Raw genomic sequence first — 14,107 nt, forward strand, 5'->3', positions numbered from 1 at the left:
AACAAAACAAAACACCCAAAACATCAAAACCAGCTGCCCCTTGGTCCCACTAAAAAACAAACAAACAAACAAACAACGACACATTTTCAATGGAGAAAATCAAGATAAAAGAAAGACTTCCAGTTCCACGAATCACTTTCAATTCTCCATTTTTTGTCTTAAAATGAGACCAAATTCTTACAAGAATCCCCTCTCTGGTCCTCCACATCTTGTCTGCGCTGCTTAAGAACGCTCCCACAGCTCAGCCGAGACCACTCCTTTCTCTTCTTAGAAGCCTCAATGGGTCCCCGAACAACCTCTCTGGAGACCGCAGGGTCCCCCATGTCTCCCTCCAGGCCCAAATTTTGGCCTGAGTCCAACCGCATCAGTGCTGGCAACCTCCTCTCCACCAGGCTACTGTACGTACAGTTTGCAATTTCCTGTCTCCATGCCTTTGCTCATAATATTTCCTACAGCTGGAAAGCTGCTTTTCTTCCACTCTCCAGGCCATGGCCTGTCCAAAAACATATCCTTCCTTAGAGGTTCAAACACCACACCCTCCAATTAGCCTTCCAGCAGCACCCCCAGCCCCCAGCCTCTTGGGCACACTTTGTGGGGCCTGAGCCTCCACCAAGGGCCTTAGCACGGATTGCCAAACCTGGAAAGCACGCACATGATGTGCCTTTCCTGGGGCAACACAGGGCACGGATGGCCCCTTGGTTCTCATTACAGACATCCCACTCGTTACAGTGCTTGGTGGGTATACAAAACTTTTTAAAATGAAGCTAAATTGAATGTTTAGCTCTGAAAATGGAAAGTGGGTTAAAAAATGAATTTTTTAGTATAGTATATATTAAGGCACCAGTACCCAGGATTACAAACCACAAGAGTTTCATCCCTACTGGGCTAGGTGCTTAAAAATCGAACTACAGAGATGAGAAAGATTGTTAAGGCGCACACCTTTTCCACCTCCTCCCGAAGGGTAATAATAGCTGGAAGCACCTCTCGGCTCCGCCAAGCTAGGGCAGCTCACGCTGTCTTCTCGCCAACGTCAGCCGCACCTGAGGTCGCTGAGCAAGCACTTCCTGTCTACGGTCCGAGGCTGGCCCAAGCTGTCTGCATAACAGGACTTAGAGCTATAAACAAAGGCCAGCCATGATTCAAGGGACAATCATCCAGGTGTCAGACACAGAAAGCTTCTGATTCAAACAGACATGTGCTCACTGTGAAAGAAGACATGGCACTGTCATCGGAGTAATCATCTCATGATTCTGAAGAAAACTGCAATGTGTGTAAAAATAAAACAACAAATTATTTTTGCAACGCCCATATTTTGCATTATTTACAACACGGGTTCCCTTCCTGGTGATTTAAGATTCAATTCTATTAGGTGTCCTATTTTCTCAAGCACTACCTTAGCATCAGGAGGTCCTACAATTCATTGATCCAAAGACTGTGTGGCAGTGCTGAAAGCAGGAACCCAGAGGCCTGACTTGCCCTCATCTCAGAAGCTCAGCCACTGGGACACTTGCTCTGACTTACACAAACACACTAACCCTCAAGACTCTGATGTGGATTAGGCCAAACAGTGTCTTGAGAGAGAAGAGGATACAGTCAAGGGGAATCTGAGATGCTCAGCAAAGATCCTTTGCCATAATCTTCCTACTTATTACACATCTTAGAAACATATTAAAGAAGGTAACCAGTTACAGAGAAAGGAAGAGAGGGAGAAAGGTAGTAACTCAGGATATCTGCACAACCATCACACTAAAATATCTGACTTACAGTTATTCTCTTGGGCACCCTGAGGTTAACCTGTAATACCCACTCAACTAAACTTATATAAATAGTTGGTTTTCCACAATCACAGCCACTGTTCTCAGAGAAAAGCCAGATTTAGCTCTTGTATAATAAACACCAGAAGCCAAAAGAACTAGGAAAGCTGTTTATGTCCATGCCCACCAGCAACCTCTGTCTGCAAAACTGCACTCAATGCTGGAGTGAGGATGCAAGTCTCCTCAACACGACTCCTGAGACAGAGGAAAGGCACCCTTTCAACCAGGCACCGCCCTTCACCCCTCCCAGCTTTTCAACAGATAGGAGTTTTCCCAAGACAGACTATTAAGGGACAGGTCATTTCTTTTCATAAAGGATTGGTATGCTTCCAAGTGGAAAATAATTCTGTACCTTCCACAGCACTACTGAGCTACTTCAGGTAGCTAGGACCCTTACCCAGGATAAAAGTATTCAGGGTGGATGGGAAGAACTGCCATCTTCAAGTGTTTTTATACACTCTGCAGACATTAACTTACTTAAATTCTCGAAACAATTCTAGAGGGTAGAAGGATCACCCTATTCTATACAACAGCCAAAGGTGTACAAACATTTCATAAAAAGACTGTGGCATCTATAAAATCCTAACACAAAGAAACACCATTTTATTTTTTGTTTATTTTATTCTTTTATTACTATGTTCAATTAGCCACTGTACATCACCAGTTTTTGATGTAGTGTTCAAGGATTGTTACATATAACACCCAGTGCACATCACATGTGCCCTCAATTCCCATCACCGTTACCCACTCCCCCAACCCCCAGAAACACCATTCTAGAGTAGATAATTCTCCAGTCCTTGTCAGGATTTGACCTGAACTTCCCCATGAACAGCTCAAAGCACAGTGCACAGTTAGAAGAGGTCGTCAAGTACTATAGTTACTGGTAAGGCCAGGAATAGAACACAGGTCTGGTGACCCTCATGCCATGCCCAGTTGGGCGTGTTCTTTTGGATGCTGATACCCTTCTAAAGTTTCAAGTCAGTTGTGAATAGCAAATAAATGAGTTAATAATTGTGGTAAATAGAAGAGAATGTGGAAAGTATCCTGATTAGACGGATCTGATATAAAAAAAAAAAGCATGACCATACGAAGCTTTCTATCTACCAAGGAAATTCTGAACTAAGGGCACTAGTTCCTGCAAATTTTCTCATTTTCTGCAGCAAAAATGAAAAATAACCTTTGCCCTCCCCACCCTAGCAGTTGTGAATGATTAGCTCGGTTATGTTGATAACTAAGGAAAATATAAAATGACTGCCCCTCTCTCTCACAGGGTTAGAATACTACAGATTTACTCTCCCACCAAACTCCCCCAATTCTAGGCAAAAGACAGCAGGACACTAGGAATGTTTGGCCAGTGTCAGCCATAATAAAACCCCCACTGCTGCCAATAACTCTCCTGGTAGTGCCCATGATCGTGCCCTGATGGAAGAGGTTGGAAACAGGAAGGCTGCTGGGTGCCAGAGGAGAAGTGAAGAGAGAAACAACATGGCTGGAAAACAGGGATGGAAGTGATGGGGAAGGAAGGGTCTCAGGACAGAGATGCCTAGAAAAGACTGGAAAACCAGCTCAAACGGCTGATAGAGCAGCAACTTCTCTGTGGGTGAGGAAACACTACTAATTGAGTCAGACATTATCAAGAGCAAGGGGAAAAAAAGGATTAAAAGGCCCTTACCTAGGCTAAAAGTTATTCAGATCTGTTTTCCACTAAAGAGATAAAAACACTAGATAAAATTGCCTGGCACTTCCCAAATGCTGGACAGTAGATTTTAGATTTGATACTTAAATCTATTATCTAACTAAAAAATAAACTACTATAAGTTTATTTTTTAAAACTATAAATTTATTTTTTAAAACTATGTTTATTTTTTAAAACTTATAAACTACTATAAGTTTATTTTTTAAAACATAAAGATAAACAATTGTCAAGCCATATCTTGTATCAAATTCTTCATGGTTTGCAACTTCTAGCAGAGCACAGGGAGAGACCGCTGGAGCCGAGAGGTTGCATCAGACCGCATCTACTCATGGAGCTCACTTTCATTCCAACTTGGCCAAACCAAAATTCCTTCACTTGGGTAAAGCATTTTAGTTTTACAAAGGTACATATCAAACTTCAAATAACTAAAATCCTCAGAAAACTTAACAGTATTTCTTTCATGTTCCACATTAAATACCTCTTTCCAATGGGTTCTGGGAAGAACCCTCCCCACCCAAGAAAAAAAGGTAGATTATATAGATCGATCACAGCGTGTATTTTATCTTAATGTCTATCAACAGTTCCCTTTTTAACCATTCTCAAAATAATCTATCTCAGCATATTTAGATGTATAATAAATATTGAAAGTTTAATGTAAGTATGACTGGTTGATGCAAACCACTGATTTATATAAGGATGTACTTGAAATCTCAGAACCTTCCTTCTCTATTATGACTTACTGCTGTTCACATAAGGTACCACACGGAAAAGGTATCTACAAACAAACAGTTCATTGAAAAGAGAAGAGAGAAAAAAGAACCAACTCAGAATAAAAGAATCAAAATTGAATGAGAGGAAATCAATCAACAACACCCAATTAGAAAATTAAAAACCAAACCAAACCAAAACCACCTAGCTCCTTCTATAATGGATATTCTCCATTTCCTCCTTCCAATCATGGCGGTTGGGGGTGGAGTGAAAGCAGCTCCATGTCTAGATATTCGCCCTCCATCCCCAAGGCCCAAGAAGCATTTCCAGTAACTAGGCTCTGCAGAGGCCAGAGACATTGGGACTTGGTCTGTCCCTCTCCATTCCTAGCCTCCACATTCCCCAGCTCAGTCAGAAGAACTCTCCACACCCCTCCAATTCCACCTGGAGGGAATTCGGGTAAATGTGACTGAATCCCCTGCTAGGATTCTCTTCATATAATCCTACCCTCAACTTTCCTCAGCAAACCCTTCTACCCCAAGTTTAGCAAAAGATGGGATTTCAGCTTTGTGAAATATCAAAGGAATTTGTAAAACACTCATTTAAGAAATTTATAAGAATCCTTATGTATCTGTTCAATGAAAAGTGCAAACTTTTATTTCAAATTATTTATTTATCTAGGTAATCTCTAAACCCAACGTAGAGCTTGAACTCATGACCCTGAGATCAAGAGTCTCATGCTCTTCCAACTCAAGACAACCAGACAGCCTGAAAAGTGTACACTTTTAAGGCTGAAAAATTAAAGAGTTAAAACTACTCTTCAAAATGAAGCAACATTAAAGAAAGAAAAAGTCCCCAGAGAATTCAAAGTCTAGTAAGCCACAGATCTCTTCATTCTATTGCTTGGTTGATGACTTCTGTCAATAACCAAATCCAATTGGTGGTAAATGACATTTCCTGTTTCAGCCACTATATTTACAATTAGATGTTAATGGCTCAACACTCCAGACAACCCTCAACTAACCCTCTGTTGTCAAAGACCTTTCTGTTCTTAACAAGGGAATTAACTTTCTTTGTGGGGGATAAGCATAATCTGTCACTTTGCTATCTAAAATCAGGAGATAAAATTAAAACTAAAGGAAGTAAAATGAAGAAGATCCTAGAGGCTAGCCAGAGTCTGAGCACAGCACCGGGTTAAAGGAAACCATTTCATAAGACCGAGTGTAGAGAAGCAGCAGGGGCAAAGAGGGGGAAAAAATCAAGTTACATAAAGTCCAATTGTACTCACTGTTTCCTTATTGGGAAGCAGCTCCTTTCTAATTCTGAAGAAGTTCTTGCCGTACTGCCTGAGCCCCTTAACGAAGCGTTTCTGTGATAAAAAGAAACAACAAATGGGATGTAAAAACCAAAAACAAAACAGGATGTCAGCAAAGCAAAGATATCTGCAATCAGCAGAATAACAACCACAAAAAAGTCTGAGCTAGGGAATACTGACTAGGCTGGGAGACAATTTCAGCAGGAGAGCTGGGACCCCCTGCCAGGGCAGGCCCTGGACAGCCGCCATCAGAACCCCAATGGCACACACCAGACAGGTTTGGGAGAAGGACATCCTGGGTCTGAGGCTAAGAAGCAATGCGAGCTCTCTCGGTGCCACAGTCTCAGCACTGGTCCACGAAGGTACAAACAAATATCCTCCGTGTTTCAATAAAACAGCACAACTGCTTTTCACCTGAGAACGAAGCTTCCCAGAATGTTGAGCAGAAAGGAGGGAAAAGGAATCAAACCTGGAGACTTTTCTCCAATAGGTCATCCTAGAGGGATTAAAAGGCCCTTTCGTTAATCTGAGGAATTCGCCCAGAAGACTACAATATCCACGGAAGCCCACTGGGAGCCGGAACCCCAGCTGGCCTGACCAGCCACCGCCGTCATTAAAAGCCACTCCAAGGCACCAAATAATCATCAGCACCCCTTCCTTCTTCCCCACACTCCCCACCGTGCCCCCCCACCCCGCCACCCCAGCAGTCCGGAGACTTTCACTTTGTCCCATTCCTCCCAGGCAGCCCCTCCCCAGCACCGTGGGGGCAGCTCCCAGGTCCCCGACCCCCACCTCTGAGCCCCCCCGCGTTGAGCTCGCGGTTCGAAGCTTGGTCCCGCACGACAAACCCCAGCCACACTTCCCGGCCGGGCGGCCTGGCAGCCACAGGTACGCCGCGACGGCCGCACTCAGGGTCCGGGCGGCGAGAGGCCGCGCCTGTCACTCGACTCCGGCTCCGGCTCCACAAAGCGCAGGGCGGAGGCGGCCGGGGCGGCTCGGCGTGTGACCGCGGCGGGGCCGCGCGGCGCGGGGCGCGGGGGGCGCGGGGCTGGGGCTGCCGCTGCCGGGGGAGGAGGCTGGAGCGCAGCGCGTAGAGCCCAGCGCGGCCGCGGGAGGCTGCAAAAGGCGGCCTGGATCTCCGTGCCGCCCGTCGGCCCCGAGCTCTGTCCCCGCCCGGCCCCCAGCCTGAGGCTCCGCGGTCAGAGCCTCCGGCCCCCCGCGCTGGTATCTCGGTTTCCTCCCTCCGAACAGCAGGAGTAAATCCGAGCAGCAGAGCGCAGAAACTTCCTCTTACCGCGGTGAGCCCGAGCACAGGGCACCCGCGGGGCCCGAGCTGGCCCGAGCCGCCACTCGGGACTCTTCCCAGGCCGCTCCGTCTCCAGTCCTCCTTCCGGGCGGGCAGAGTCAGCAGCGCGACAGCCACACGCCCACCGCCCTTGGACTGCGAAATGGGGGGGGTGGCCCCGACGACCCTCACGGTCCCTTCCGGCCCAGGATTGTGGCCGGCAGCTCCGCCGGGCCCAGGGATTAGCCTGCACCTCGCAGGGCGCCGTTTCACAACTAAATCACCGCGGAAGCTTCCCAGCCAATAAATCACCTGCCCACCGGGAGGAGAGTCCCTCCCACTCCCGATGTTTGAGACCAGTCGGGCAAATTCAGTGAATAGCCAGACTTGGCCTGCAAGACAGATCTGCAACCTCCTACTCCATTCCTGGAGGCTCTGCATTTTCAGCTTTCACCCCCTAAGATATGACTCATCATTGTCAGTTTCCAATACAATTTGTATAGTTCAAAGGAAAAATCTGTCAAGGCACAAGAAAGCAGCTCTCCTCTCATCTTAAGAAGAGTGACCTTTGTTACGTGCATGATCAACACGCAGCCTGAGCTCCGTGCAGAACGTGTCCTCTGGGAATGCTGCAAGGCAAGAAGACTGTCCTGCCCTCAAGGAGCTCCAGTTCCGCAGGCCAGCAAGTGAAGGGATCAATCTCTGGGCCCTTGGAAAGGCAGCGGAGGGACTAAGCGCTATGAATGGGACTAGAAGGAAGCAGCTTAATCTGCTGGTGTCTCAGAGGAAGGGACAAGGAAGAACGGGCCTGCCAGGTGGGCTCCGGCAGGGCTTCCAGCAGAGGAGTCAGACAGCAAGGGCATAGAGAACATTCTAGGAACTGCAAGGAGGACAGGGTATACAGAAAGGAGTGCCAGCAGATAAGACTGAAGAGGCAGGAGAGATCAGGTTGCAGACAGCCTTTAAGCCAGGCTGAAGTGTCATCGTCCTAACCGCAGGCCAGTTAAAAAGCACAAGCCATCCACGGAAAGACTGGATAAGGGTTGCTCCAGGGGCAGTGTGGCCTACGTCACGAATTAGGGACAGATTGGCTGCAATGCACAGAGACTAGTTAAGAAGGAGGCTGGTGAGATAACTAACCCAGGTGTGAGAAAAGGGCCAGAACTCTACCTCAGCTATCAGCTTAATTTGCTCTTTAAGTAATTACTGAGCATACAGCACTGGGAGGAATTTTTTTTAGGGGGCAGCCATAGACCTTTATTAAAACTGTGATTCATTTTCAGAAGGTAAGATAAATGCGTGTGAAGTTATTATAGAACAATCTGAGACTTCATTCAGCTGAGCGTAAGTAGTGAAGTGTAAATCATCAGGGGAGCAGGGGAGCCAGGAAGAGGGATGGAGGGTCGTGGTCCAGGATACCTTCACCAAGGCAGCGAGACAGGCTAGACCACTAAGAACCAACAGCATTTACAAAGGTGGAGGGGAGTGGGAAGACCCTCCATGAAGCATAGAGGTGGAGAATGGGAAGCGGGTTCCGGGTGCGGGGGGCTATATAAAGTTGAGGTGGGTGATCTGGCATGACTCAGACGGTGGAATGCCAGGACTATGTAATCTGCATGTAAGCTTGATGCCAAAGGACATGCAATAGGCTCACGGGGCGGGGGGGGGGGCTGGCACAATGAAGGCGGCAGCTTGGAGAGGAGAAGTCTGAAACATCAGGGTAATGTGTCAGATTGGAGAAAACCTGAGTTCACGTCCCGATTCTTCTACTTATTATGAAGTAATCACCAAGTATAATCCATTCAACTAGTGGTTATTAAGGACCTACTATATGCTAGGAACCTCACATACATTAATCCAAAACCCTTATAACCTAGAAGGAAGTACTACTAGTACTATCTGCATTTTCCAGACAAGAAAGCTAAGGCACAGATGGTTAAGCAGCCAGACCAAGGTCACCTAACTTTTCAGAGCAAGGACAGAATACAAACCCAGGGTCCAAATTCCAATTCCTGCAGTGCCACTCTTTCAGTAAAATGGAGATAAGAGTCTATAGAGGGAGCTGTTTTCAGGCATTGTACCATTACCTGTGGCTCTGCCCTCTCCTGCTGGCCCCAACCACATCACCAAGCCCTCAGCATTCTTCCTAAGAAAGGTCTTTCAAAGCCCTCCTTTCTTACCCATTCTGATGCTAGTCCCAGGCCAAGCCCTTATCTCTCTCTCCTAGTAGCTACAATTTAAGCCCATCACCCCCATCTGGCTATGTATAAGCCTCTACCAAGGAATATTTCCAAACCACACGTCATCATGAGTCCCATACTGTCTTGCCTCAAACCCCAACTTGAAAAGAGCTCCTTGGCCTCTTCAGAATGGTGTTTACACCCCTTAGCTCTTAATTCAAGACCCCTAGGATCCTGTCTCTGCCTACATTTCCAATCAGATGTCCAGTAATGGCAACTGGTCCGCTGCACCCTTTGTTGAACTCTAGACTCTGGGACATCTTTTCTATTCCTCTCCACGGTCTACCCAAGGTACTGTCAGTTTACCTCAAACCCAAGCTCAAATCCCTCCCCTGTGACATAAAACTTCCCTGACCATTCCATCCCATTCACTTGGGAGGTGTTTATTTGTATAAGGTGTTTATTTGTATAAGGCCTCACGTATGCATGGAGTCCGTAAGCCCTGAGAAGACAAGAAGTGTATCTTCAGTCATTTTGCCTCCATAGCTATAGCATTAGGCAGCTGGAGCTCCCTAGTTTGGGATGCAGAAGTGAAACAAGCATGAGCTGACAAGGGCCTGGGCTTGGGTGGTCAGGGCAGGAAGGGACTGGTAAAACCCAAAGAATACATCTTGAACTCTAACAACAGAGTTGACCTGCTCAGCTCCATGGCACCAAACTCTGCTGATTTTCCTCCTATCAACCGTCTTGATTCTTTACTCAACTTGTACATGTTAGAGCTCTTCTCGAGGCTTTGTTCTAGGCTTTCTGTTCTCTAGACCCCCTCCCAATGCGATCTCTACTGCTTCCTTGGCTTTCAGTATCACCCAAGATTGTCCTTACTACATCTAAGGCTACATCTATGGTTCAGGTCCAGCGGGAACACTTGCTCGAATGTCTCAGAGACATTTCAAACTAACTACTTCCAGAGATATGAATTCAAAATCTGGTGGTGAACAAAGACCACCAATGTCAATGTGTATCAGTGACTGTGCTACCAAGTGCAAAAGCACCATTCGTCCTACTTGAAGAAAAAAAGAAAAAAGAAAAAAGAAAGAAAGAAAAAAAAGGAAGTAAAAGCTTCATGTGGCCTGTACTGTTACTTCTCTATGGAAAGCCACAAGGCCTCAAAACTGGCAAAACATCTGCTTCTCAGAGACCAGCCTTTACCTTGTGGTTTACCAGAAATGTAGAGTAGCCTTTAAAATCGAAACAAAGCCAACCCACTCAGAGCAGTCAATGATGAGAATAGGTCAGTATGTTAAGTGGGTTTCTGAGGCCTTAGGCTCCTTTCCCTCTATTAATTCATCTCTCTTCAAATGAGACCTTGAAGGTTTTCAGACTTTAATTTAATAATTAACGCTACTGACTTAAAAACAGGCAGGTACTATACGCTTCTAAATGAAAATTCATAGACACAGTCTGTTTCTTAATAGCCTTCGAGTAGGTGAACTGAAATTCAGCATGTCCAGTGCTGAAATTCAAACCCTTATGAATTACTTCTATGTCCATTAGTTTTTCTGTCCCTGGCAGTGCACAGATATTAGAATGCTAGCATGCCGGGGGTGAAGGAGAAAGAAGACTGTTCATTTATGAGGCAGTAACTTTGCCTCAGTCACGGCTCCCAGAGCTCAGCAGCCCTGCCTTTTGATACTCCACAGGCTTGCCATCCAGCCACGCTCAGATGCATGAGCTCAGGGTCTTGGGGTGTTGGCACTTGTTTCTCCAGTGCTGTTTGTTTCCATTCAACCTGTGTGTTCCCCAGGAGCACAAAACAAGTCCTTTTCTATTTTTGAATGCCAAAGCCAGATGAGATCCAAATATAAATATCAATTTATTTATGGCAAGGATGCTGTCCTTCGCTTTGTTTTACAACTTAGTTTGCAACTGTGCTCCAGCTTTTATTTTATTTATTGAAATACACTTTGAGGGGCCCGGGGTGGTTCAGTTGGTTAAACATCGGCCTTTGGCTCAGGTCATGATCCCAGGGACCTGGGATGGAGCCCCTTGTTGGTCTCCCTGCTCAGCAGGGAGTCTGCTTCTCCCTCTCCCTCTCGCCTGACTCCTGTATGTGCATGCACTCTCTCTCAAAGGAATCTTTCAGATTCCTTAAAATCTTTTTTAAAAAAAGAAATATATTTTGACATATATATTTAAGGTGCACAACATGTTAATTTGATTAATTTATATGCTGTACTATGACTCCCACTGCAATGATAACTGGCACCTCTATCATGTTATATAATTATTCTCTAGTTTATAGACAAATTGCCATAGTTTTCTATTATTGAGCTGAAACTTTATATCACCATTAGGAGTTACCTACCTATAATTCCTAGTAGAGACCATTTAACTCCTGGCTTTAAAAAGCGAGTTACCTGAACATAGCACTTTTAACAGACTCTGCAATGCAAAACTCTTATTTCTCGTTCTCAGTAGAATGGGAGAATAGGACACCTAAACTCAGAAGTCCTGGGATCTTGTCTGCTCCTCTGTACCTTAAAGGAAATTCTGATAAACAGGATATAATCTTTTTAAAGATTATTTATTTATTTGATAGAGAGAGAGAGACAGAGATCACAAGCAGGCAGAGAGGCAGGCGGTGGCGGGGTGGTGGCGGGGGGCGGGAGCTGAGGCGAGAGTCCCATGCTGAACTCGATCCCAAGACCCTGAGATCATGATCTGACCCTATAAACAGGATATAATTAATAGGAACTAACTTTAAACAGGAGATAATTAATAAATAAGCATAATTGGGTCCAAATGAAGTAACATTCTCCCTTACAATAAAGCAAATGTTCAAAAGTTCCTTGTGCTGTTGCTGTGCCTGTCCCATGTCAAAGCCTCCCAAGCCCTGTGCACTGGCCTCCCCAGATGCTGATCCTCTCCGCTCCTGGGGTGGCCGCGTGGGTCTAGGGCAAGCATCTTCATCGTCACATGTCGGTGACAGGAGAACACAGGGTAACAGCACGGTACGCAACAAAAGAAATGGCTCTGCTGAGTGTCACAGCCACACGCCAGGCCCTGTCTCAAGGACTCCTAGTGTGTGGCCTCACCTAAGCACCACAAGGCAGGGGCTACTACCATCTCCATTTCGCGATGGGAAAACTAACCACATGTCAGCAAATCCTTGAACCAGGATGGAAGCTATCAAGGGTGACATACGTGAACAACTGGGGAACCTTAGGGATGGGGTGAGGTCTAGAACTGGAGTCCAGCACAGGGTGCAGGTGAGGGGTGCAATAAGCATCTTTGGTTTGTATTTGCATTTAAAGATTTAAGTGTTTCCTCCCGATCTGTAAGTGTATATATATATATACACTATATATATATATATATATATATATATATATATATATATATATATATATATATATAGTGTAAGCTATATTCTAGTAACTTAAACTTATTCTTGCTTCAATTTGTTCACCTTTTAAATTGGCCATAAAATACCTGTCCTATCTATCTCAAAACCATTACTCTGCATATCAAATTGGATAGCGCCCAGAAGTGTACCGGGCTGGGAGTAACTCTTGCAGAAGGTAAGGTGTGTTCATCTCTCTCACCTACCTGGGAAACGCCCACCACGGCTCATCTCCAGCACGGGCTCTGACCTCTGTCTGCAGCACATAAAGAAGCAGGAAGAGGGGGCTGTGCTACAAAAATGGCTAAAAGATAACTCTGCATTAACCCCTGGCTGAGAGCTTTCCAAATTAACTCCCTCTGGTGAATTTTAACTAGTGAATCACAGTCAGAGACTCACCAGGATTTCGGAGAAGCCATTTCTACTCAGTCCTCTTACATAACTGTTTGGAAAACACTGTAGGTATTAAAATGATTCCCACTGTGAAAATGGCTCCTTCTGCTCTACCCCGTTTTCTGCACGAAATTTTATGTTAATAACTTACTGGTTCTCAGGGGACTGAAGAGCAGGCAGAGCTGCAAATAAGCGAACTTCAGTTTTCCCCACCAGAGACACAAAAATGCAAGACCCTATGCCAGGCAGCGAGTAAGAGGAGTATGTCCACGGCTCTTCTGAAGGTATAGAGCAGCACAAGAAAATCAAAGATATATTCTACGGGGTAGGGTGAAAGAAGAGAACACCGAGGCCAAGCAGAGAGAAACGAAGGCCTCTCCGAACGTGTATGCTGCACAATGCCTACCAGCTCCTTAGTGGCTCTCACTGTCCAACCACTGCTGAGAACCCACTGTGCATCATCAGTACAGTCCTGTACGTTACAGACTGCCATCACCTCACACCCAAACACGTTTCCTGCTGGATATATACCACTAATAATGCTACCACAAGTAGCACTGCGTTTTTGGTTTTAAATATTTAACACCCAGATGAAATGGTGACCTAAGGTAAGGCACTACCTCTCCAATAAATGGCATCACCATCAATTTGCCTGTGAGGAGACATGCCAGCAAGCCATGGTGGGCATTTCTAAGGGTTCTAGTATGTGCTCCCGACTTCTCATCCCACTTTGGAAGTACACTCTGAACTTACTAGCATTATTCCAGGATAGTTTATAATTTCATTAACCTTGCTACAGTTGACCCTTGAACAATGTGGGGCTTAGGGCACTGGCACCCTCCTCAGCAGCTAAATATCTATGCCTAACTCCTGACTCACCAAAACTAAGTACTGATAGTCTACTGTTGACTGGAAGTCTTACCAGTTAACAGGTCATTAACACATATGTGGTATGTTACACATACTATTCACTGTATTCTTACAATAAAGACAGAGGAAAGCAAATGTTATTAAGAACAACATAAGGAGGCACCTGGATGGCTCAGTCAGTTAAACATCTTCCTTTGACTCAGGTCATGATCTTGGGGTCCTGGGATCAAGTCCTGTGTCGGGCTCCCTGCTCAGCAGGGAGCCTGCTTTTCCTTCTCCCTCTGTGCCTTCCCCTGCTTGTGCTCTCTTTCTCTTTCAAATAAATAAAATCTTTAAAAAACAAGAAAGAAAAGAAAATCATAAGGAAGGGGCACCAGCTGGCTCAGTTGGTAGAGTACACGACTCTTGATCTCCGGGTTGTGAGTTCAAGACCCATGTTGGAT

General features: G+C 45.6%; 1 protein-coding gene across 10 annotated transcripts in view; it reads right to left on the minus strand.

The window, feature by feature from the left end:
* Positions 1 to 14,107, minus strand: part of RERE (arginine-glutamic acid dipeptide repeats) — a 417,613-nt gene that overhangs the window by 48,867 nt on the left and 354,639 nt on the right. For 9 of the 10 annotated variants that reach the window (XM_082685303.1, XM_082685300.1, XM_082685297.1 and 6 more), the window contains one exon: positions 5,503 to 5,587. In XM_082685303.1, coding sequence (XP_082541429.1) covers positions 5,503 to 5,587 — 85 coding nt within the window. Of the gene's footprint in view, positions 1 to 5,502; positions 5,588 to 6,827; positions 7,272 to 14,107 lie in introns of those variants that run through there. The other variant, XM_082685305.1, reaches the window with a different exon arrangement.

The sequence above is a fragment of the Mustela nivalis genome (assembly GCF_964662115.1).
Source record: "Mustela nivalis genome assembly, chromosome: 10".
Taxonomy (NCBI): Eukaryota; Metazoa; Chordata; class Mammalia; order Carnivora; family Mustelidae; genus Mustela; species Mustela nivalis.